The sequence below is a fragment of the Apteryx mantelli genome, chromosome 6 (genome assembly GCF_036417845.1).
Source record: "Apteryx mantelli isolate bAptMan1 chromosome 6, bAptMan1.hap1, whole genome shotgun sequence".
NCBI classification, from domain to species: domain Eukaryota; kingdom Metazoa; phylum Chordata; class Aves; order Apterygiformes; family Apterygidae; genus Apteryx; species Apteryx mantelli.
Window position 1 is genome coordinate 9,461,997 of NC_089983.1, and position 25,331 is coordinate 9,487,327.

At 44.2% G+C, this 25,331-nt stretch overlaps 1 protein-coding gene across 1 annotated transcript in view; it reads left to right on the top strand.

Moving 5' to 3' along the window:
- Positions 1 to 12,085: 12,085 nt before the first annotated feature.
- ABCA12 (ATP binding cassette subfamily A member 12) overlaps positions 12,086 to 25,331 on the top strand; it is a 90,057-nt gene continuing 76,811 nt past the window's right edge. The window contains exons 1-2 of the mRNA XM_067298732.1: positions 12,086 to 12,154; positions 16,495 to 16,588. Of these exons, the coding sequence (XP_067154833.1) occupies positions 12,086 to 12,154; positions 16,495 to 16,588 (163 nt within the window). The remainder of the gene's footprint in view (positions 12,155 to 16,494; positions 16,589 to 25,331) is intronic.

The following is a 25,331-nucleotide window of genomic DNA, read 5'->3' on the forward strand; positions in this document are numbered from 1 at the left end:
TCAAAGTGGCATTAATATATGGGACTGAGTGAGTCTCTGCAAGTTACTAGTGGCACAGGAATGCAGTGTTTTACATTAATGGAGCCCCCAGGCCCTCGCCTGTCTCAAAATGATGAGTTCTTCTTGGGCAGCCTCTGTGCTCAAGGCAATGTGAAAATAGTCAGGCAGCATAGACTCGTTTGGAATATTTTATTCCATTGCTAGTCTTTTGCCAAATTAATCTGTGTTTAGCTTGCTTCCATGTAGAAAGCAGGAAACAAAGTTTAGTTCTGGCTACAGGAAAACGACTAACTGGGGAAGTCATTGTGCAAGCCAATGTCTAAATATCAGAGACTCCTTAAGATTGCTGTTCTTGTGTTGGGAAGAGAAATTTTTCTTTAGCTGTATGAGAGATGGTTGATATGTTTGTTGACGGTTTCTGCTATTACATGTTATGTTATTTGTGCACTCTAGGTTTCTTCATACAAGTTAAACAGCCTGTGATGGGGAGAAGGTTAATGCCTTACTATGTCTTCTGACTGATACTGGATAACATCTCCACATTTATGCTCTGGTTTAACTTCTAGGAAGAAGCTATCTCCCAGATAAATACCACAATCCCATTTTCCCCTCAGAGGTCATTACTGCCATCTTTGAAGTATCAAAATGGCACAAACTGCGGCTTGTTCACCATTTCTAGTGAGAAATAAGTATACGTGTTATAGTCTGCATTGACACTAGTTTGGGAAGAGAAAGCATCAGCTAGCTTATATCAAGGGGTTATATAGGTTAATGTCAATGGAGAGCGTACCCTTTCATGGTATTTTTTCCTTAAGCAGACATCTGGTGCTCCTTCTGTTTTCTTGGAGGCAATGACTCTTGCTTCCAGTGCATCTTCAAATATCTTGTTCTTAAGTAATTAGAGAATGGTTTTAAAAAGCATTTTGACTGTGAAGAGCCCCAATTATTTTTATTACTACTACTTCCTGGCAGTGGAGAGGAAGACACTGATGAATTCTCCCTTGATGTTTGTTGAAACAAGCTGTAGAAAAAGGGCAGACCTGTGGACTCTAAATAATGGGACTGTCCATGAACAATAAGACTCTTCAGCACCCTTTGTAGACAGACTGTAAATTCCTGCTGAAAGGTATTATTCATCTGTATGCACAGGACACAGTGTCTGTCCTGTGCTCCCGTCTTAGCATTGGTCCAACTATATTTCATGGCTATTTCTTACAGAACATACTTCTTATTGTGCTAGTTGTAATGATGTCCAAAAGGGCACATGTCTGGGTTTTTTTAATCATTTCAAAGTTTTTTCAGACAGAAATTTTGGTTGGGCAAGAGGAAAACAAGAAGCAACAAATAACGTCATTTGTTTGGGATCTCCAGACATCCAGACTGGAGGTGACCTGAATTCTGGCCCAGTTCTGCAACTAGGTAGCTGCAAAACCCAGCAAGTCACTTGGGGTGTGAAATCAACCTTTGGACCAAGGAGCCCAGAATATAGTCACCAAACAGCCTTGTTAATAGTCGGGGGCTCTGCCAGGGCTGCCAGACATCCAGAAGTCCTGAACTAATGGCCATAAACAACTTGCATATCAGCTTTGCAGTGCACATACAATAGGACCTGCACAATCAGAATCTGTGATCTACTGAGGAGGTCCTGCATGGTGGATTGCCATATGCCCATGAAGCATGGCCTGGTTTGGATCTGATGGACTAACAGTGCTTCACCAGAAGATGTTGAACTTGCGGTGCCCTTAGTGCAAGACTGTGTCCAACAATAATTGAGTTTAACTTCTCCTCTTGCTCTGTTCCATATACAGAAAAGCTTCCAAGTGATGGCCGAGTCACAATATCAACTCTTGGCTTTGTCTCGTTGCCATTTCCGTTTCAAGAATAAAACTATAGCATGCTGTTAAATAATTCTGGAGGTGACAGCCTTCTGAGACGTAAACCTCGAGTTGAGTCTTGTCCATTTGGTCATCCAGGGATGGGCTTATCATAGCTAAAGAGCTCTGTGTGTGTCAAGGGCATCTCCCAAGATAAGGGCACATCATGCAACTACTAGTAGGGGCATGCTGGTAGCAGGCTGCTGGGCAATTGCAAACTCTAGGTCTCAGATTGAGGCCGAGGTACATGGCTGGCCTGTCTTACAGTAATTCTCAAGGAGCTGCTGTCTTCTCTGGCACATGCACCACTCCTATTGCTCCCCCAGCTCTCCAAGGTACATGCTGTGTGCCTTGTAGTGCTCAGGCATAAAAGATTTTGCAATATGGGCCATAAACTCAGAGGACTTGGCTAGCCTTATAATATGGCCTTCTCATGTGCACTGTGTTGCCTTCAGCTCGGTGAATCAGACCAGAAAGCTTCATGGAGACCCACACTGTTTTCTTTTAGGAAGGGTGTTAGGGTGCTAGTCGCTAGGGAAAGGAGTGGTGAGCACTGTCTCCCAGGCTGATTAACGGAGCCTCAAGATGAGCCACATTCCCTCACCCATTGAGTGACAGTTGCCTGGATCTTCTCCCTCTCCATCTCCCATCATAGGAGTCAGAGGATCAAAACCATTTTTAGGACATCTGTCTTCTATCAGTGACCTAAAGAGGGAACAGGGTTATTTAACCTTTGCTTTGCTATAGCCTGAGGAGCTGTCAAAAACATCTTCTGAAGGGGAGCCAGCCCTTCATTGCTTCTGTCTGTGCTCCTCCATCACCTGCAGTGCTTGTATGAGAGCATATCCACGCATATTTTTCTTCTACAGCAAGCAAGTTCCCAGAGATGGGAGGTTAACAGGCAGCTTGTGTAACTTGTCATTACTCATCAGCACATCCCATACTCATTTGGATCTCAGGGTGTGGCTTTAATTAGCCAATTTCATAATAATCCCCAGGTGACTTGGTGATGGAGTGACACCCTAGAAACCTTTTAAGTAGGAGTATAGTAATCCCATATCTTTGGAATACTCTCTCAGATTGTTGTTTGTCCATCCTTCCTAATAGCTTTCAAATCCATTGGCTGTTTTCAACCAGGTTGTGTTGATGGATAAATCCCACAGAAATGATTCAAGCTCTTAGACATTTCATAGAACTGTGCAACCAGGTGGAAGAGAAAGAGCAGTTTAAGTACCTGGACTGAGAAACTTGCTCTTGTTTAGATAGCAGAAAATCCACAGGGGAAGAAGAATATATGAATGCCCCAGCTATGGGAAACACTTCTTAGAGCTCAGTTATTAAGTCTGAGCAAACTGGAAGATAAGTAGGTGTTTTATTACCCCATAATAAATGCAGTCTGTGTTTTCCTGTAGCTACTTTTAAGGCTGGTCTCTTATCTCAGCAGCTTAGTGATGTCCTTCAATTTGCTGGGCTTCTGTGGTCTTTAGCATGTGTCAATGGAATTTCGCTGTTTTTTGCTGCAGCTGCCTGGGGCTTTGAAGTGGTCTGCCATCAAGGTCTGTGTTTGGCCAAGAACGTTTTAGCATTTGATATCAGATACAGTCAGCCTGGTATAACCATGTGTTCTGTGTTGTTTGGAGTTAAGCAAAGCTTTCCTTTGGTTGTCGTTATCTCAGTGAGTAGGGTTCTTAATCTAGTTGGATGCTTTTTGAATGGCTCAATAAAATCAAGTGCTTCCTCTGTACAAGTTCACCTTCTGCTTTGCCTCTGTTTTGGTGGGTTTTCATCTGACTTATTTTTCGGTGATGTCCTGGGATCTGCAATAACAAGTCCTTTTCTACCTTTATGCACTCAAGACCATCAAATACCTTCTTTAAGAATGTCTTGCCCCATGTTCTGCAGGTAAGTTGGCTGTTTAGTCATCTGCACTCATCCATACTCAACCCAGACATATGTTTAGGTCTTTCCACCTGCTATTTCTGACTCTGAAGGCTGCCTGTTTCTATACAAGCATGCTTGCTATTCGGTCTCATTTTTGAACTGATGAATCAATCTGAGCTTTCTTTGTCAGTACTGGTGACCACTGCTCAGTTGATGCTGGCTTCACTCTGTGTTGTGATGTAGTATCTGTCTGGAAATACACTCTTGGTGTTATTTCTGTTCACTGTTTCAAGCCAGCCAGCTGTGAGGCCAATCCTGTATTTGTTATGGAATAGAGAAAAAAACCTTCTTTTCTAAATCCACATGATTGGAGGTTTATCTTCCAGTGTTTGCAGGTAACTATAGATAATTTTTAACTTAATACAATTTGCATCTTTCAGAAAACAGCTGTTTCCATTTCATGTATAACAGTACACATACAACTGTTGTCATAAACACATCTGGCCTCTGCTGTTTCCCTGTCCTTGCATTCTGTCTTTGCCTTTAAAATTTTTTTTGGCAGCTTTGCTGACACTTTCATTTGGGAAGCACTGTTATGCCCAGCTTTGGAAATACCCATTGTTCTTTGCAAAGTCAAATCCATTTTTTCACAATGACCTTGCTTTGACCTTGTTATCAGTCTTACCATAAATAGTGTGATCTCTAATTAGTCCATCTGTCAGCTGTCCAGATTCACATGACAGGACATGAGTGTTGCCACGCAGATTGGAAACCAGCTGAATGCACACAGAATGATAAATGAGAAATGTCAGAGGATTTGGATGCTAGTAACTGTCTAATGTCTTGTTGCAAGGCTTGGTGTTAGATCTGGTCTGAACATTGTTAATGATCTGGAAGAGGGGTTAAAGGACATACTAATGAAACTTTCAGTGATATCATCTGCTTGCTGTTACAAGCAAGGCTCTTGAGCAAAGTTTGCGTTGGAACGGGCATGCCAGTTGTTGCATCAAGTAATACCCACTTGCAAGCCATGGCACCAATGGGCTTGGGTGGAATGTGAGCTAGACTCTGGCTCCAAGAATGAGGATTGTGAGAATGGGATTTAGTAAAGGAGGCACTAGGCGTATCTGTCTGAGCACAACAGTGCCCAAGTTAGTGGGATGGGCTTGGATGCACACCCTGAAGGGTTATTCATTGCCAGGCTTATTCGATGGGAATGAGAGTGAAAGGAAGAGGTGCATGGCTCTGCTGGTGAACTTTTATTGTACCAGGGAGAGACTCAACTAAGGTTATTGATGGCTGCCAGGATCTAGCAGGAATGATTGCTTTCACTGTCCATTACTTGTGCCCACAGCTCTTTTCTGACTAATCTTCATTCCTGATGCAGCCAGCCCTGTGTGGATGGTATCACAGGTGTTTTGTAACTGGTTGAAATGGGGCAGTGTGGAGCCTGTGAGCTGCCCATGGCAAGGTGGATGTGTGAGGGCACCTCATAAATAAAGGCCTCAGCTGCTGGGTGTGGTGGGAAATGATTCATGTAGCTGTAGCTTTGCTAGCACCAGATGTAGATGAATATGGCCTTAGGAGCAGATGAGTAGGGTAAAGGGCTGGCTGGTGACTCTGCACTGTACTTTTGAACAGAGGCACCATGGCTTTAAAGCCAAAAGTTGCATTTCCCTACCTGCTCAGTATTAGCCTAAATTTGTTTCCACAGAAGTCGTTGACATGAGAGGAAAGGACCAATGATGAGCTCTTTTGAAAATCCTGTCCTAAAAGTTTTCAGGCTGGGGTGCCTGCAGTTCACTTGCAGAAAGCTCAGACATTTTGACTGTTGTGCTTAACTGCTTTGTTTTAAGAGTATCCCCAAATTTGCCCTTGGTTTGAGGGATCATTCCTAGGAACAGGGCTGCTTTGTGGCAATGAGTGTTTATTATCCATGGGCTTTGGATAATACTTGGAAAATCATCAGTGCAGTTTTCCTTGAACTCCCTGGATTGGGTACTGTGTGACAGCATCCTTGTACTTCAGAGCTAACTGATGACTCTGGATCACTGGAGAGCAAATTGCTTCTAAGAGGGACTGTCTTGGAAATGCTGGTTAAGAATAGAAAAAAAATCACCAAAACGTTGTGGAAATGTCTTTGCTGATGGCAGAATGGCACTATGGTGATGCTAGATCACCTGCAGTTCCCATACTGGCTAAAAATACTGCTGCATCCATCTTGCGAGGTTTTCTGAGGAATCTGTTCTTGTTTGTTTTGTTTGTTTGTGTTTTTTAAAAAAGCTGAACAAGCAGCCCTCTAAAAACTGTGCCCGTTCAGGTGTCTTACGTTAAGCACCCAGGAAAAGTAGGGAACGGTACATTTCCAGGCTCTGCTGTGCCTTTGGAAGGAATTTGGAGCTACCCAGAGAGTATGTGTAATCATGCACTGAAGAATGCTGTGGGCTGCTCAACACAAGCCTTTTTTTATCATTTAGCAAGTGATGTTCCAGTTAGCACAAGACTTGCGCCCTTTCGGCATCATCCAGCACTGTGCACTGAATTGCTTACTGCTGTCAAATCCTCAGGCAACTACTCCTATCTGTGAGGAAGGCAGTGTTTTAAGCTGACTGTAGACTTAACTTTTGCCTTCCTCAGTGCTACAAGGGCACTCTTTGATTCCTAGCCATTCTGGTTTCAGAGGATCCCAAAACTCTCTGACTTAGTTTGAAGGCCTGCCCTTTGATAGAGGGCTAATCTGTGAAAATGAACAGCTGCCTAAGGGCTTGGAGATAAAAATCAGCAGTGTAGTTCCCATTGCATGAATGCTTTTCTTGCTGTTCTGCTTCTGTCTCTATTTTGGTAGAAATGGTGACGCTTGTCTTTTGTAGCATATACCGAGTGTATATGACATTAGCAAAGAGCAGAGTCTAACAGGACATGTAAGCGAGCAGATAGGTCTGCACTAGATAGGATGGCATTGGCCTGTGAGTGCCTTACAACTTGCAGATAGGAATATGGGGTCAAAGGCACAATCTCTCAGTAGTCCTTGGCCTGGCTTGGTTTGTGTACAGGAGACCACAGCTGAAGTCTACACACATCTCTGAGCTTTCCACAGAGAGACAGTCAAACATTTGGTTGATGCTAACCTACACAAATGATGAGGAGAGCCCATCTGCAGAGTCCTGCCTTGCTACTGAGCTAAGTTTGGTAACTAAAGGCACTGCAAACTATGTAAGAGTACCAAATTCAGAATCTTGCGTCTTCATGAGTCACTGCATTACCCCATCTCTCCCCTTGCAGGCCTCCTTCAGTTCGTTCTGCTTTGTGTGTATTCTTCTGGCATGGTAGTTAATCTGGTTATGCTTCTTCACTCACTGCTAGTGTCATCTCTCCTCCTGTGGGCCCCTGAGGGCACCTAACCACTCTTCACCTGTGTACCTCTGGATGTCTCTGTTATGGTTTAGTTGCAGAATGCACAAACATTGCAAGATTGGCATTTTGTTCTTGTTCCCCCCCCACACACACATTGTCAACAGAGCAGGGTTTTTTTCATAGTGCTGATTCAAGAGGGTAAATATTCTGCCCTGTCAGACTTTCTCCAGCCACCCCCCTGCATGTGAAAGGCAAGCCAAGAGTGTTAATAAAAGACAGCTGTGCATGGTGCTGTTAGATTTCTGTTTTGCTGACCTACTGTTTTGACCAAGCAACTAGTGAAACATTAATTATGAGACTGGCCATTTCTTCTCATTCTCTCAGTGTATTAAATCTGGAGCAAGCCCCCGCACTCCTGGTGTGGCCCTGTGCAGTGGTGGTTTCAAAGGACAGTTTTCTCTATTAATGGATCCCTTTATCCCTCCCTTGCACTGCATGGTGCTGTTGCCTGTGGCGCACACAAATAATCGCTCAGGCTGCTGAGCGCTCTGGCCCTGGTACAGCAGGACCCATAAGGATGTGCCCTTCAAACATGTTTCCAATGCTCTTACAGATCATTCAGTCTTTGGCTTCATTCTCTTCTCTTCCCAATTCTGTCGTATCACTTCCCCAAGCTTTCACTCCTCTTAGAGGTAAATAGGCAAACCTGGGAAGCTGAATATATTCATTTTTGCTGAAGTAAAAATTTCTCTAATTGAATGAACATCCCAAGGAAGGGACTCAGTCTGAGTTCTTTGTGCAGGGGGAGTCTTTCTGCCCTGAACTCTGCAGCCCCCAGCATGGTGTTGTCGTGGGCTATAGCCACCAGTGTAGTGTAAATGATGATCCATGTCTCTAAAGACCTGCAATGGATGGTCACATTTCAGAGCTCCTGTGAGGGTTCCTTCAGCTCCATATTCACAGGAGCAGGCTCTGCTTTTCTTCCCTGTGACCTGAACCAACAATTTGCACCTCAACACAGAAGAGATGAAACTTAGTTCTTCATCCACTGAATAAAGCAAGTGAGGATTTGCTGGGAGAAGGGAGAGCTTAGCCCTTCCATCCTCTTCCCCTCTTCCTGTATACACATTTGCACTGTCTTCGGGACATCTGTCCACTCTGGTCACATGGTTGACAAGTGGCCATGTAGTTGCATAGCTTTCTGTGCCATCTGCAGGAATTGTCATGTGAAAGAATTAGAAAGCAAAAAGATGTAATGGCTTAATAAAGTTCTCATCTTGTTCTCAAGCTAGAACAGTATGGTGTTTGGGGAGTTGAGTGCAGGCGCTCTGAGAGCAGTTGACATTGACTTATTCTGGTTTTATAGTAGTGAACTCGAACAAATTACCCTTTGGGTACCTCCCAAGGGGAATGTTTGTTGACTCAGTTCACAAAGGAAGTAAGGATGTGCATTTGCTTGGGAAAATTATTATCCAAATCACAGTGTTCTTTTGAAAGACTTGTTTGACTGAATACCAAAAAGAAGCAATCAGATGCTTGCCTCAAAAGACCTTGGCAAAGCACTGAATGGTGAAATCATAAATTTCTTCTCTTCTACCCCCTCAGAGCAGAATTATCTATTTTGGGAGGTTTTTTTCAGTCCTGGAGAGGAAGTGAATCAAATCTGCAAATGGTGTTTGGATCAAACAAAATGAAACCTGCTGTACCACTTACATGTAGCTAAACTAGAACAATGTCCTGAGGAGCAGTGCTTGTTCTGGACTCAAGCCCAAGAGACATCCCTCTCTCCTAAGGATATTTAGTAGAAGGAATGTGAATGTAGAACTGGAAAGTTAAAGATGCTTGGATTTCTTCCCAATCACTATCAGAATTACACCAGGGGAGTCTGCTAGGCTCATTTTAGCTCCAGCTCCGCTCCCACCCTTGGAGTGTCCAATCTGTTTAGAAGGTCTAAATAGATGGAGCGGGGACTTCTCCATCAGTATTTTTTGCTAATCCCATCTTTGAAGTATTTCCTAACCAATCCAGAGAAGCTGTTTCTCTTCAGCGGGTACCACGTCTCTCCCTCTTTCTCTCTTCCAGCTTTTGCAACCACCCTTAGATCAAAGCTCCCCTGCTGCAAGATCTTTCTGGCTGGCAGGATTGCTGCTGCCGCTTTTGTGCCTGCTCCCTTAAAGGGAGGAGCCCTTTAAGATGTTTTCAGTTTCTGAGGCACAAAGTTGGTTCACGGCTGGAAGAAATGCCATGCTATTAACAGGAGAATCTTTCTTGATCTGTGTTTTTTATGAAATATGCCAGGAGCAGTGAAGTCTTACATGGCTTGTCTAGGTGCTGAAGGACATGGGTAGCCTGCTACTGGGTCAGAGTTTTGTTACGTGTTAGGGTTTGATGTTGAATGTCCCAAAGCTGAATGTTAGGTGTTGAAGGTAACCCTTGCCTTTCAGGGTATTGATAGTGCTGCTGTGTTTGCTCAAATCTAGTTTCATTCACTGTTTTAGGCAGCCAGGGAGGTTTAGGCTGTAGTGTATCTTAAGCTGTTGGAGCCGGAAGGGTAGTTGGTGGGCATGACTTGCCTCCACTGACAGGGACCCGTGCTGCCATGTTCTTCCTTCAAGGTAGTATAGTGTGCCGAACAGCCATGGGATACAGAAAACGGGTCAGGCCTGGTCAGCCCATGTAACGCTTCCTATAATGGGAATAAAAACCATGAGGAATGATCAAGAGTAACTGGAGCTTTTGTAATCACAACCTGATGAGTCACCTTGCCATGCACAACAGTGCAAGAGCTTTCATAAATAAGCAGAGTTTTGTTTGACATTGGAGAGCAGAAGATAATTTAAAGAGGTTCCTAATGTGAGGTTGGTGACTGGGAGACATAGTAAAGCAAAGGTCCTGGTTCAGCCACCCCTAGAGGGAGAGGAGCAATAATATTTTTTTCTCTCATGAGGATCTCCCATTCCCAAAATACAACTTTCTTCTCCTCTGGGAGGTTGGCATTACTGTAGACAAATGGGTAAACTGAGGTGTAGGGCACGCCTGTATGTAGTCTCACAGACTGTTTGACCAAGTTAGGGGGAATGGTCCTAAATAACTAGATTTATGAAAAATTTGGGGAAGCTCATGTTTGTTCATCAAAATATTTGATGAATCACTGTCTGGTCAGAAGTATATTTTATTTCTCTTGGAAAATTGTACTTATGCACTGAAGAAATTAAACCCCTTGCAACCTTAAAATTTAGCCATGAAACTACTGTATGCAGATATTTTAATCCTTAAGTAAGAGTGCTCCAAACCATTTTTGGTTAAAAGTTCAGTATTTTCCTTTTGCTCAACTCCTTTTGTTTTCTGGTTTTCTAGTGAAAAATCTGCTTGTTTTTGAGGCAGGTACTTTTTATTATGTCCTTAATCTGGCTGAAGCCCTGACTCTTCATCATGAAAAACTGAAAAAGTGCACCGTAGCATCTTAACTTGTGCCAGCTTTGCACTGAGATAGCACGTCTCCCCCGGAGGATTTGTATCTGTGCTCCTGTAGCAAGCTTCACTTCAGTGAATGATAGTGGACAGTGTCTGCTTGCACCACTGGACACGGTTCTCTCTAAGGGATTCATACTGTTGCCCTTCAGTTCCCCTGGTAGATAAATGGCTTGAAAAGTCCCATTTTGTTTCAGTCCCTCAGTGATCTTGTAAAACCAAAACATGCTGATCTTGTTTCACCCAAACTCTCAAGTTGTAACATACAAATCAGGTTTTAAATCAAAGCCTTATTTCCTGACTGGTCTCTGACCATTGCAGAGGAGTTGCACTGTCTGTTGAAATGCCTGATGGTTTCCTAACACCTGATCTGTAACAAAAGCATGTTGATTTTGAGGGTGCCTTCAGTGTCAGCAGATGGGGTACTGGAGCCTGTGTTGTCCTCTCCCGGGTGGGATCAGAGCTCTGCTGGCTGTCCTGAGCTCATCAGGCAACTCTGTAGTCTGGTTTGAAATCTAGATTTGTTATACTCCTTGATGCTCTATGCAGTCCACTGCTGTCTGTGCTTCCCTCCGTACCTGCAGTTTACTCTCTCCTTTGATCTCCAGCTGGTTTTCCACCTATCTTGCCACTAGCTTGAAAAATTCAATAATAAGAAAAACAGTTTTCAAGTCACACTAGTGCTCTGAAGCCTTGATGTGGGGCCTAATCTTGCAATCCCATTCCCACTTGATTTGATGCGTTATATTGAATTCAGACAGTTATAACTGCAGAATTGATCTCCCTGGAGAGAAAGGGAAGATGCAGGAAGCTGAGCAATTGAGTAAGTCTCTGGGATTTTAATTTATATGTCTTAATTCTTTCATTAAATTTCCCTGAATGAGCTGGTTTCATTGAGACACTCAAAAGTATAAAAAAGTGAGTTCTACTTCAGCAGTGCCAAGAAGATGCATGCTGTGGCTGTCGATACTTTCTTCTTCCCAGCCATTCCCTGTGAACTCAAGGAAGTCAGACTGGCCTGGCAAGTGGCCTAACTCTTCACTGTTGATGACACCTCTCCAGCAGAAGCGGTGTGTGGGCAGATAGGTAGTTTCATCATGGGGAGGAGGAGGAGGCATGCCTCACCTTTTGTTTAAGCAGAAGCATCTTTTTGGAATGCTATCCATTTTACTGGTTAGGGCTTGAACAAAGAGCAGCCAGGAGAGGCTGGATATTATAATTAACACGAGTGGAGGCAGGCTGCTGCCTCTGTCTGCCTGCCTGTAGAAGAATAACCTGTTGAATTTGCTAGGAGCTATTGCTGTGAGGACGAGAGCTACGGTTACGGGGAGTACAGCAGCCACAGGTGGATGAGGTAGCTGCTTCAGAGCTATGCTGTGGGGAAGAGGCAGGAGCTTGGATACTGGACACTGGATGCTCGTCTGGGTTAGAGCCTCCCCTTTTGCCTCCTAAGCCTAGGGAGGAAGAATACGCAGCCCGTTTGCTTTTGGTTGGGTCAGCCAAGGATGGCTGCACTCTCTCAGCACCTGAGGATCCTGCTGTGGAAGAACTGGCTGAGTGTCAAGAGGCAGCCGGTGAGTGTGAAAACAAAGTAGGAGAGGAGGGGGACCTGGAAATCACAGGGGCTGAGGACCTAGGAGGGCACTGCAGGGGAGGAAGATCATGGTATTAAAATAGGCTTTTGAAGACTGATGACGGATGCAGAAAGGGAAGGAAGGGAATGACATGGAAGAGGAGGTGTGCGTCTTGCATTGGAGCTCATTTGTGCTGGCTCTAGAGTCCAGACTGAGTACCGCTGGTGCCTCTGGTGTTTTCTCGGGGCAGTGGTCCATGCAAACACACATACTCATGGCAGACCTAAGTTAAGGCTACAGTCCTGAATCTGCTCCCATGGGAGCAGACCCAGCAGTCTGTGTAAAGCCTCCAGGGAGTCCCTAGAATTTGGGGATGGAGGAGGATGTTCTTGTATAGAGCCATTTGTGAAGGATGGACAAAGAAAAAAATGGCTCAGAGAGATGCAGGTGAAGAACAGTCTTCCAGTGCAGTCCAATGTGTTGCAAATCAAACACCCCAGATGGTATTTCTTTCCAAAGATAAACCGTTGCCAGTGATGTCCAGAGAGCAATCTGAACTCCAGCAGCATCAGAGAGGCAAATGCTCCTTTGGGTGGCACTGCATGTCCAGGCAGTGTCTGCCCAGTAGTTTTGTCTGAGGCTGGTTTCTATACAGCTGCACTGTAATTTCAGCAGAATCACACTGCAGTTAATGGACTTGTATTGCAACCCATCTCTTGCTAGTAATCCAAATGTGGTGGTTTTTAAACTGTCTTTGTTTGAATGGGAAGCATTGGCAGGTGCAGAAAATGGTGACAGATGGAAGAAAAGTGGCCACAGAGGGAGTGAAATGGGGATGGAGGGAAAGGCCTCTAATCACTACATGCTTTTGCAAGATCCTCTCTTCCCTGGTCTTTCCTGCCTCTCTTGGGTCTGGAGCTTGATTCTGAGAGATGCTGAGTTCACCTGACTCCTTGCGATCCTCCGCAGGAGCTGCAGACATGCTGTATGCCTTAGAGTTGAGTCAAGTCAGTGGCTGCTGCGAAGGATACAGGAGATTTTTTCTGAGATCCAGAGGAACCCGAGGATCATGGCCAACAAATTCTCTCTTATTTCCCAAGAGCAATCCAAACAACCTTGTTAAAAGCAGAAAGCTCAAGTCTCTTCTAGTTCCTGTAAGGTCAGAGTAAATGCTTACCTAAGCCCTGTCTTCAGTTCTGATCATATGCTCTCACTCAGTTTAATTCTTCTCTTGGTTTCCTGTAGAGTTGAAATGTCAGTTCTGTAGAATTGAAATGTCAGAATAAAAATACGGCCACCGCTGATTGTTTATGGCAGGCGTTTCCCTCCATCCCTCCTTTCTTTCCCTCCCTTTCTCCAAATTGGGAACTTGCTCAGTTTGAAGAGGGTGTAAGGAGATAAATCCGGAGCTCTGCTCCCCAAAACATCCTGATTTCTCTCTCCTTGCTGCTTGCAGTTTATCTGTGTAGTTTGATTTCGCTGATGGACCAGACTTTTAGATGGTTTCTTTAGCGTACTTGTTTTGCAAGAGAAGCATTCAGTTGTGCTTCTTGATCCTTGATAAGTAAAGGGAACGTGTGAATGTGGTTCCCGCAGCTGTGCTGGTGGTGGCTTCCCTCACTGGGGTTGATTGGTGTGTCACAGCATAGTCTGGCAGAAATCAGCTCCCGTCTTCCCCCAAGTTCTGAAGTGCTTTCCCATCGTTCTTGCTCAGTTTATCAGTCTCCCCAGGGCTGGAGAACACATTTGATTCTGTGTTTTGCTTTACGCTTTTATTTCCTCCGTGCGCTCTCTGCAGAGCCCCTGAAGAGACTGCCTTTACCTGTGCAGCACGGGGAGAGCTGCGGCTTGCTGACTGTCAGTGTTTGCTGGAATCAGCAGAGGCTCTGCACCCATGGCCAGAGAGTGCCTCAGTACAGGTTACTCCTGCTGAGGAAGGAATAGATACGAGTTTAGGTTGCAGCCTTCTAGGGAGCAAGGTTTAGCCTACATATGAAGGGGAACTGGGGAAGTTAGTGCCTCTTGTACTTTTACTGCATCTATCATTCCTAGGCAGCTTGGTTATTTAAAGGGCAGCAGGAGGGTGGCAAAAGGTACCTGCGTTCAGGGGATGATGAGCTAAGTGAGGTCTGAGCAATTAAATCTACTTTTAGCAGTGAAATATCCAGCAACCAAAGGGTTATGCAACCTATATCACAGCACAGTGCTTAACGTCCCAAGAGCCAATTCACAGTGGTGAATCTCCATTCAAGTCAAGGTGTTTTACCTGCAATTAATTTGGCTGGTGTGGTTGTCTTTTTTCTGTTAACTAGAAATGCCTGGGACAGTGAGAACACTGTAGCATTGCAACTGATGCTCCCAACTACTGTTAAACCCAGTTAAGTCAAGGCACAGAGATACTAAGAAAACTGCTGTCTGGAGAATAGGGAGTAGAAAAGCATCATTTTAGCTCCAAACTGGGAGGTACAAAGATTTCCCTGAGTAGAGGCAACCAGAATTTATTCATTTCTCTCCCCACCAAAAATGACAGATCTCTTGCCCTTCCTTTAGGCAGCCTCTGACTAATATCAGTTTCTTTGCTGTTACCCCATAATTTTGCCTTAGCCTACATGGTTCTAAGCAAGGAGGATGTGTTAATAATACTGTGTGCATGTGAATTAATCTGAGTTAAACAGCATGTTTGGGGATTGATTATAGGGGAAGCATGTGACAAAGAAATGATAAAAAGGTGCTTGCTTCAGTGATGAATCTTGTTATAAATGGCAACATGATTAAAAGACAGAAATAGTGCTGTCTGTAAAAGCTAAAACATTGCTGAATGCTAAAATTATAGGAGTGCCCTCTCTGAGGGGAAAGGAATGTGTTGGGAGGTGACTTTGTGGTTTGACTTCTGTCAGTTCCCTGTTTCGGGGAATAAAATCTTGCTTCCACTTAGCGTAGCTGAGTGTCATCGCATCAGGGATGATATGGATGGCTGTAAAACAACCATCTTTAAGCTGAATTGCTTTCCAGGATTTGTTTGTCTGTCTGTTTGTTTTCACGTGCCAGTAAGTGTTAAAGGAAATGAAAACACTGTTATGGGCTTGGAATTACCTCTGGGAAAACAATATTGGGTAATATGTGCTGATCTGAAAAAAATAGCAACACAATGATGAAAAATGGGATGACTTTGGAGAAAGACATCTTTGCAGTTTCAAAAATTGCCGTGAAGATAACACAGCAATTTTGCAGCAGCGGGTGGTTTGAACTTAACTACTAATGGATGGAAAACTCTAATCTAGTAAGTGGAGTAGCAAACTAGCCAACCAGTGCAGAAGCAATTGATTACATGAAGAGTTGCCTTTTCCTAGCTTACAAAACTCAAAGGCTTGCAGTTTTAAGACTGTCTTTGGGCCTCTTACCTAGATCACTTTATTACACTGGATGATAAGCAGGCTGCATTTTCTTCAGTCTCATCCATTGAAATGGTCAACCCTCATGCCAGAGACAAGAGCTTAATAAATCTTCATACTTTTTCGAGCATAGGAGGCCAGTTTTACATCACCTTCCCTCCATCTCAGCTCTACATCTACACAGATTGCTACAGTTTGGAAATGTAAAGGTGGCAGACATCTTAAGGCATTAGGTTGCTCTGGTCAGGAGCTCATACAAGGGGTTCTGGTGGCTGGGGTTCAAATGTGACTTCTACCACTGACTGCATACATGACTGCATAAACCCCTTCCTTCATGTGAGCTCAGTTTCTAAACGAATACTGTGAATCTCCTCTTCCTTTTATCCATACTGCTACTATTACTGTAGGTTGAACTACTGTTTGTGAAGAATGATGAAACTTTTGGGAAAAAAATGCTGTGGAGTTGTCATTTCTATGTCAAACATTTTATTTTTTTGAGTATAATTTTTCAAATCAAAGTAATCTTTAAGCCGTTGTTGGAGTAGTGCTGTACTACCCGACAGTGAAATCAGCCTTTCCACTTTAGCTCTCGTATCTTGCAGTCAGTACCTCAAGAATTCTTGTACTTCTCAGCATGCTTTTACTATTACATAGCAGTGTCTCAAAGTTGGACAAAGCTGTGTAAGCATCATCCCCCATGATTATCAGCCAAACTGAAACATGGGAAGGCTTGTGTTATTTTCATGCTTGTTATTTGCTCTTACAAACTTATGTCGTTTTTCTTTCTGCATAATAATACCTGTTTTTTAATAGTGCGTGTACCAAGGTAGGCTTTATTTACAATGTATCTTATAACTCATTCAGGGTAGTACTTTTACATTCCAGGCAAGTTTTGGAACACATCAATACAGCAAATATAACCAATATATTTTCATTGCTATTTTATAGGTATGGTCGTTCATTTTAATTTCCTGGCCTGTGGTTGTTTTCATAATCTTGGCCATTATCCGTCTCAAATTTCCTCCAGAGCCACAGCCAAACTGTAAGTAACTGGGTTGTTTTTATGTCTTTGGGGTTTAGTTCTCATTTCAGTGACTGATATGCTACTTTGATGGGTTTTGTTACTTTTACAAATTTGGTTCTTTGTAGTTTTCAGCAGAGATTTCCTGGGATACAGCATGCTGTAAATAAAATGTCTGTGTTCCTCTGAGGTTGCTTCTATTTATGCTTCTTTCAAATTAGTTTCATAATTAGAAAACAACTTTACAGAAATGTCTTATCAGGATGCACTCATACTGCTGTTGTAGACAGTAGAAGAGGAAGATAAATTAAGGGACAAGAGAGCAGTTGGAGATTCTATTCAGTAAAATGAGTAAGGGTACAGACATCAAGTGGGGTTATGAAGGTGAGGTAAAATCCATGAGTTTGGTCATGATGAAAGGTTTTACCTTCTGTTTGCCCCAGACAAAGAGTGCCTATTCAGGCAGCTGCTACTAAGGGTCAGCTGAAGAGTGGTAATTTATTCGGTTGCTGTGACCTGATGGTGTTATGTGAGCCCATACTTGCAAGGGAAATGCCAGATGTTGGGTGGGTGAATGGTGGTGGTCAAAAGGGGGAAGAAGCTGCACAAGTTGATTTTCACTTGCAAGCCTTGCCTCCTGGGTCAGGAGAACATGCGTCTGCATCTCAGAGCCTGGGTCCGCTTGAATCTGCTCTAAAAAATCTGCACTGATTTATTGAGCCTCTGTCGCCACCAGAAGAAGCAGACCTGCCATGTCAACAGCCCTGGCCACGTTTGTTCACGAAGTCGCATGATGCACCAGAGCAAAGAATTTTTTATTCAACTGGAAACTTTTTTCCCCTTTTGCAGTGTTAATTATGGTTGGATCAGTTCCTTGATTCTTCTCTCTGTGTGGCCTCACAGATACTAGTACTGGCCCATGGGAAGGGAGAGGACTGGGTGGAAGGGCTGGCTCCTCTTTTCAGCAATAGCCTAGGTTTGTGTTGAGAGAAATCAGTCATGGAGCTGCACCCTCTTTGCTATCATCTCCTTAGAGGGTTTCCTTGGCTTTGCCATTGCAGAGAGACCTGAAAGTGTCTCTCTGCAATGTGTGAGCGTGTGAGATTCTTATTTCTGTGTGTTGCACATCTGAGCTGCTGAATCACATCCACGTGGTTCAGCGCAAAGCTAGCCAGAGAGCTATTAAAATTCATATCTCAGCAGCCAGAGCTTCCCAACACAGGTAGGAATACACCTTTGAAAATTGCCCTGGCTGAAGATTTGCAGCACCCAGTTCAGAGGAGAGACACCAGTATGGATGACCAGCATTGGGCTGGCCTAGACTGACAGGAACAAAGCCCTGGTATGGGAAACATTGGATTTTTATATTTGAGGGGAGGAGACTGATGCAGGGGGAGAGATGGCAGATGCTGACAGCAATGAGGACAAGCAGTTGGCTTCCAGAGTTTGTAGCCATCAGATGTGTAAAATGTGGTCATTGAGAGATCTGTGCCTGTAGCCTAGATGGTGTCTGTGTGCACTGGAAATGATCAGCTCAGTACTTAGTGACACGTGTGATTCTCTGGTCAGAAAGAATGTGTCTTTAAGTAGAGGACAGCCCTAATTCTGGCATTTCCCTAACATTTGAGTGTGATACTGAAGTTGAAGGGAGAAACAATTACGTCTTTTATATGCTATGTGTGGGAAAGGGCCGCATTGTGACAAACACTAGATATGCAGTTAGATATAGCCTTCATCCAGAGAGCTTGCAGCCTACTCTGACTAAAGATTTCTGTACCCCATTTTATAGACAAGGACGAAGAGTTAGAGACTTTCAGAAAGTATCACAGGAAGTCTTTAATGAAGAACAACATTTTTGGTGTGTTAGGGTGGTCTTTTAACCCCAGCCCCATCTGCTGTCTGCAGAAGGCCTCTTCAGGCATGTTATGTATTTTATGCTCTGCCCAGTTCTCTTGAACCAGTTGGAGCAGGCAAGATTGGACACGTTGTACTTTGTGAAAACCCCAGATTTTGCCAAGTGTGGAAATGGCAGTCCTCCCACGCTGCTCCATCAGTTGTACTTCCTGTTCCTGATAAATCAGATAAGATGATGTCAAGAGAGCCAGCTGGATGTTAAAAATATTTATTCTTTTACTGTACGTGGCTATTAATTTGTATGTATATTTATTTGGAGCATATTTGCTCTGGATGACTGCATCTTCAAATTAATGGATTGGAAGGAATGTTCCTAGGAACAGCAAGTAGCTTCATCAGTTGTGCTTTGCAGGAAAGGGAAAGATCGGGCAGTATCTTGGGACTTGCTCCTTTTCCTTCCATAAATGAATTGTGTTTTGGGGCAAGTCTTTGTGTGTGTGTGTGTCTGTCTCTCTCTCAGAAACAGGATGATAGCAGCTCTCTATCACAAAGAGATTTTTGTGCTGGAAAATGGTTGTGGTGTACTCATGTGTTCCAGATTTTTAGAGACCATCTCCAGAGAGGGTGGAGGAGATTATTAACTGGAATATAGAACAGCCGGTTTCTGGGGCTTTTCTAGCTAAATAAGAGTACCTACTTGAAAAATACCCTCTTCTATTGACAGCTGAAAAATGTATCATCTTTCATCTTGAAAACCAAAAGAGAAATTTTGGGGGAACTTGCTTTTCTGATAGATGAAAAAAAAGGGGGAGAGGGAACACATCTAAGAAAACTATTGCAGGAAGGGTTTTTTTGCTCGTTTTGAGCAGGAATAAAATCCATTCTCTGCTAATGCAGTTATTGTTAATCCAGTACCTGCCTTGAAGGACACAATCATTAAATAGTGACAAGCAGCTGTTTCCAGTTCTGCTGCTGTCAAGAGATTATTGCAGGTAGACAGTAAAGTCAGGAAGCACAGAATCAGTGGCACAGAGATAGAATAGAATAAGCTTCTCAGATGCTGAATTTTGAAGCCTTAGAGATAACCTCTCAGAAAACCTCAGTCTGTAAGCTTATCTCATGTATTCAGGGCCACAGAAATGCTGGGAAATCTATGATTTGCCCAGTTAAAACCAACTCCTCAAATTTGAAATAGTAAGTTCTTCTGAAGGTTGTCTAATAGGCCTCTAATAGATTGAGGAGTATTTGGAGAAAATATTTAACAAATATCATTCAAGAATGAACAAGTGGTGAGATCTCCTTCTGAAAGTTGCTTGCTTTGCGTTATGTTTGTGTAGCACCTAATGCAATGGGAACTGGTGCTGAACTGAACTCCAAAGGCTAGTGACTTGCCAAATAAACATCTCTAGTCAAGAGGGTGCTCACAAGAAAACCGAGAACTGAGGAAAAACAAAGAGCTGAAATCTACCTGATATATAATTTCCTTCACTAAAAGGCATCCAGTATCTAAGTGGGGGGGTGGGGGGAATCTCTCTTCTTTCTCCCAGGGTTCTGTTTGGTGATGTGTTTCAAGGTCAGCAGAGAGTATTGGCAGGAGAGATGAGAAAAGAGATTTGTCTGTCTCTGCAGACCCAGTTCCTGTGATCATCTGAGAGTCTCACCAAACAAATTACCCATCCAACTCATTGTGCACATAGCAGTTGTAGCTGTTGACCTTTTTATTATAGCTCTTATATTTGCTAGAAGGTACTGGGATGTTTTTTGTGGTATACCTGTGGAGTAGGAAGTTACAGAGTGGAATCCTGCAGCATGGAAGCCAATGAATGGGGTTTGATGGTGTCTTCCAGTATTTTGTGCCTTCATCACCCTGTTTTCTACAGGGAGTGGGGACAAAAATCCCTTTCCATCACTATGGGTTTTTGCAAGGTATGGGAATTGTGTATGAGATACAATCTGTCCCTCAGGCCTCAACCCACTCAGTCTAGAGAGAAGCCCAATTACACTCTTTGCTTTAACTAGCACTGTCACACCCTGTCACACCCTCCCCACCTGCTTTCTTCCTTTTCTGTTCTCCTTCTTTCCCCTCCTGTCAGTTTGACCTCATCCTTACTCTCTGTAGAAGTTCTCCTGGGTGTGGTTAGTTGTCAGCTCATCCTGCCACCCTGCTCTTTAGTGCCATGGAGAAGATGTGGTAGAAGCTTTGCTGTCCTGTTACACCAAAGGCTCTGCTCCCCTTGGCTTTCCAACAGACAGTGCTGGAAGTGGACTGTAAAAGCCGTCCCTTATTCATGGATGTTCTTCCTTCATCACAGAAAGGGAGTCCTAACACTGTGCCCTTGGCTCAGGTCTCAAAATATACTAAATTGTTTCTGCCAGGGAATTCCTTGTCTGAACTCTTCTCAGCAAAGCACATCTTACCCTCCACCTCTTGCCCAGAATTTTCAACCAGATTTCATTACTCCCATGGAGATATCTGCATGGTGTATTGCATTTACTCAGAGATACTTGTGTTAGACTCACCAGTAAAGTACTCCATCAGGCTCCTCTTTGCAGGGTATCTTAGACTGGGGGAATACTAGGATAATTAAGCACTAGACTCCTTTCCAGTACCAGCACAGCTGTTTAGGTCCAGTTTAGAGCCAGTGCTGCATGGCACAACACTGGAAGCAGGTACTCATACCCTGCTCATATTCTTGACTCCAGTGCTCTTGGGAGAGAGTCCAGAATAGAAGGGCAATCTCTGAGGTGTAGTCCATTCAGTCTTGCCGTGGTTGGCAGCTAGGACTTCAGCAGGTCCAGAACTGGTTGGAAAGATCAGTCTGGATCACAGAGTACAGTTCTGAGAGGCCTTGGGAGAGAGGCTGTAGCTTGTTGTATCTGCAAATGGAGCTTTCCTGTGACTTTTGTGCCGAGCGCTATTATATATTAGAGGTAACTGAGGCACAAGTTACCCTGTCCAGGGCAATGCCGGAAGAAGAGGCAGGATGCTCTATACAATTTAGAGAAGGATGAATACAGGTGGTATCAGGGTGCCTACCAGGGACCTTCTAACGTGATGCATTACTCTAGGGCTTATGGGACAAACATACTTTTCCAAGCCATGCTTCTGTTAGCGCAGTAGCTCTTCAGTTCTCTGAACATAGTCACTTCTGTTGCAGATAATGTTCTTCCCCCAGGAGCTGATCCATACGTTCCCATGCGTTGCAGCCTTGGTTCTTAAAGGCCATTTCCACATTGTAACCCCCTGCTAAGGACAATACCCTGTGTGGCTGCCAGGTTGCTCCTGGCTGTTCAGAGGAGAGAAGTGCCTACCTAGCTCAGGTGAGTCAGCTCTGCTCTGTGCCCTTCTCCATGCTTCTGACAGCAAGGCAGCTGGTTGTGACAAGCCCGAGGTGTTTGTTCTGCCAGATGTGTGGCAGGCGGTGCCTGGTACCCTCCATCTCTGCCACTCGCATACAGTGTCTGTTTGCCCCACTGGCTGCTGCAGTAGTTTGCTGGTAGATATTTGTGGGCCTCTGCCCTGTGGATCAGCATGAGTTGAGTCCTGCCGAGGCTAAGGACCTCAAACTGCTTTTAGCTCTGACAGTTCCCTGCATAAATCTCTGCGTGTTGCTCTAGTGAAGAAACCCTCCACCCAGTTAACAGTGAAAGACCTTAAGCTGGGTTATTTCTCCATGTAAGTAATGGCTCTGGCTGTCAGAGGGACACATGTGTGAGCAGAGGGCAGAGAGCAAGGTGGGCCACAGCACTGTCCTTCCTCTGAGACACCATGCTGGCAATGAGAAAGCTCTGAAAAGATGCTTGCATTTTAAAGAAATTTGCTTCAGAGTTGGAAAGACTTGAGCTCGTCTTTTTGCCCAGCAGTGTGGATAAATTAATAGGTTCCCATGCTAATTACAGGGAGTCAGGATGATGGCTTAGCTGTGCAGGCCTCTTCATTCATTTGGATAAGTCATGGGTATTTATGCAAGGTACAATCCTCCCTGAGGGTTCAACCTACTCTGTATACAGACAAGAACACATCAGACTCCCAGCTCTTCCTCACAATTTGCCTGTGGTGCAGCAGCCCCCCTCCTCCATTTCCTTTCCACTGCTATTTTTATTTTCCTCTCCTTTTTGATCAGTTTGCTTCCCTTTTCTAGACACCTCAAAACCAGATTTTTGTCTTTGCTCGATCACAGTATGATTAGCAAAATAATCTCTTCAGATCCCTCCTTAAGTGTCTTTGCTTTGTGTGCATTTTGTTTTATTTCGTCTTGCTGTGCTGCCCTTTTGCTAGAGAACAGACTGCCCTGTAACACTGTTTCATTGAAACATTGCTGAAGGGGGTATGAATTATTCTTCACATTTGCTGGAACAAAAAAATACACATTGGCCTCCTTACATATATAAGCAGTGAGCAGCTGTACAGGTCCCTGTGACTTACCCAAGCTTCCATTTAGTTCAGAGACCCACAGACTGTACAGAGCCCTGTGATATTTATGCTGCTTCCCTTTTCATAAATCTTTCCCCACCTCCATTTCTTTCTTCAGGCTTCTCCATCCTGGGAGGTGAGACTGAAGGAGGTTTAGAGTTGGAGACAGGAACTCCCTGAGTTCCCAGGATTTTTTCTCCCCAGTGAATTACAACAGGGCCTTGGGGCGGTCACTTAATTCTAATTGTCTTCCTGAAACAAGGCATCTGAATCCATATGCAGGGACCTAAAAGTCCAGAACTGTTTTTCCAGAGGAGCTGAGCAGTTTAGCTTGCACTGAAGTAAGCCGTTGTTGGTGTCTGTGTTTCTGACAAGGAGGTTGCTTCTGTTTAAAGAATCTAAATACGGACACCAGCGACTACCTGGAGCCACCCAGCACTGAAAGATGTTGGTTTAATATACACAGCTTTGTGCAGTTTCTCCAGAGTCTAGATATGGATTTAGGCTTGTTAGGTTCCTGCTGGGAAATTTCGACTCTGCTCAGGTTCAGTTTTGGTCCTGTTTGTGGCCGCAGTGCCTCCTACTCATACAAATAAGACCAAGCTGGCTTTACTACAACAAGACCCAGATAGCCTTGTCTGCATTAAATACTGCTTAGAGAAGACCGGGTGTTTCTCTCTTGGTGTGTTTGTGCTGCAGTCACTGGTGTGTCTCTCCGCAAGGCAATCAACCTCCAGTACGATTGTGGCCACGCTGTTCCCACTCCATCAGCTCTGCCCTGTGGTGTAGACATTAGCTCTGTTATTTCCCCGTCTTGACCTGAGTTCATAATATCTCTTAGAAGGTTTTCGTCTCCCCTCCCTTGTTCTTTGTTTGGTTTGGGGGGTTTTCTCCTCCTTTTAAGCTCTTTTTCTGCTTTTTATTATCTCTGTGATCAGTACATGAACCCAATGCATTCTGATTCAAGTGCTGATTTTTAATTTATTAAATAAGGAGGTGACAGGTGAAGGTTTGTGGGCGAGCAAAACTGGCTTGCCTAGTCCTAATAAGCGTGGAAGTAAGCATGCTGTCTACTGTGGGCTGGTCTTATTATTTGCAGAGCCTGAAATACTAGAGGGAAGAATTAGGCAATATGAAATGCTTCTTCCACTGAGACCACCAACACTGGGAGGAGCCAGGTGGTGCGTTGTCTGCTACTTCGACCCCACTGTTCTAGGCAGACAGTTGAGGAGAGTTGAGTACTGGGATACTCAGGGAAAGAAGGATGCCATTACCGTAAAGATGAAAAATTCAAACTCTTCGAGCCCACGCTGTTGAACCGAGCCTCTGGGAGGTTGAATGGAGGCCTGGGCTGATGTTTATCCAGAGTCCTGCCAAGCTTTCACTTTGAAAAATAGGAACTGGATAATGAGTGTATGACTTACGAATCAGGGTGGGTGATATAGCACAGACCACTGCGTACCGGTGTACGCGTATTAGGCACTCGCAGCATCTTTTGCAGTATGTTACATAATTATTTGCATGGGAAAAATGAAAAAAACCTCCATTTTGTGTTGAGGGAAAGAGGAGGAAAGAAAGCCAAGGGTGACAGAGCTTAAGCATAATAGAAAGGCAGGTGGGGAGTGCGTGCACTTCAGGCACAGCAAGACATGGGCTAGCACCAGATCATCATAATTACTGGTGGGCCCAAGCCAATAAGCCCAGCTGGCAGGTTTCCCTGTGTTGCATGCTGTTTAGACCTGTGCTGGTACATCCACGCAGCAGTATGTTGCACCACGTGGATTTGAGTTTACTGTGTCCCACCCTGTGACAGGGACCTGCCCTAACATACAGCAGTGATGGGGACTCGTAGAGGAACAAGGATGACTGCGCGAGGATAGATCCCAAGAGTGTTGGGTGCCTTGCAACTTCAGGGTGAGCTCAGGGAATCGCATCTTCCAGTGCAGCCTCCTCAACAGATGATGGGAGTGCAAGGCCAAGCCATTAGCTCTGATCCAGCGTAGCTCTTAAGTATGTGTTTAACCTGAAGCCTGAGTAATCCCATTAAAATCAGTAAGACTAATCACTACTATGCTGTGGGCTTTGGACACACTGAACAGGATTTGGACTGTACCGCCTGGAACTGTAGCACTTATTGTCCTCACCCTTTTTCTGCAACAGCTGTGGGACTGCTGTGGGTGTTGATCTTAAGGTGTGAAAAAGGAAGAGGAAAGGCTCAGCTGGTATTTGCTTCCTGGTCCCACTTCCACTAAAGATCTTGTTTCTAGGTAACCAGGAATGTGCAGGCCCCTTTCTTCATCTTCAAGGTCGGACTTAAGTTTCAGAGCACATGAATATTTCTCACAGCGATACAAGTGCAACAGCAATTAAATATTTCAGAAATGAAGGGATAGGCCAACCAGCTATTTGCATCATTCTCTGTATGTATAAATATCCTGCTTCAGAAATAATCGTACCTCATAGATATGATTATCAGGTCCAGTTTTTGGAGAGTTA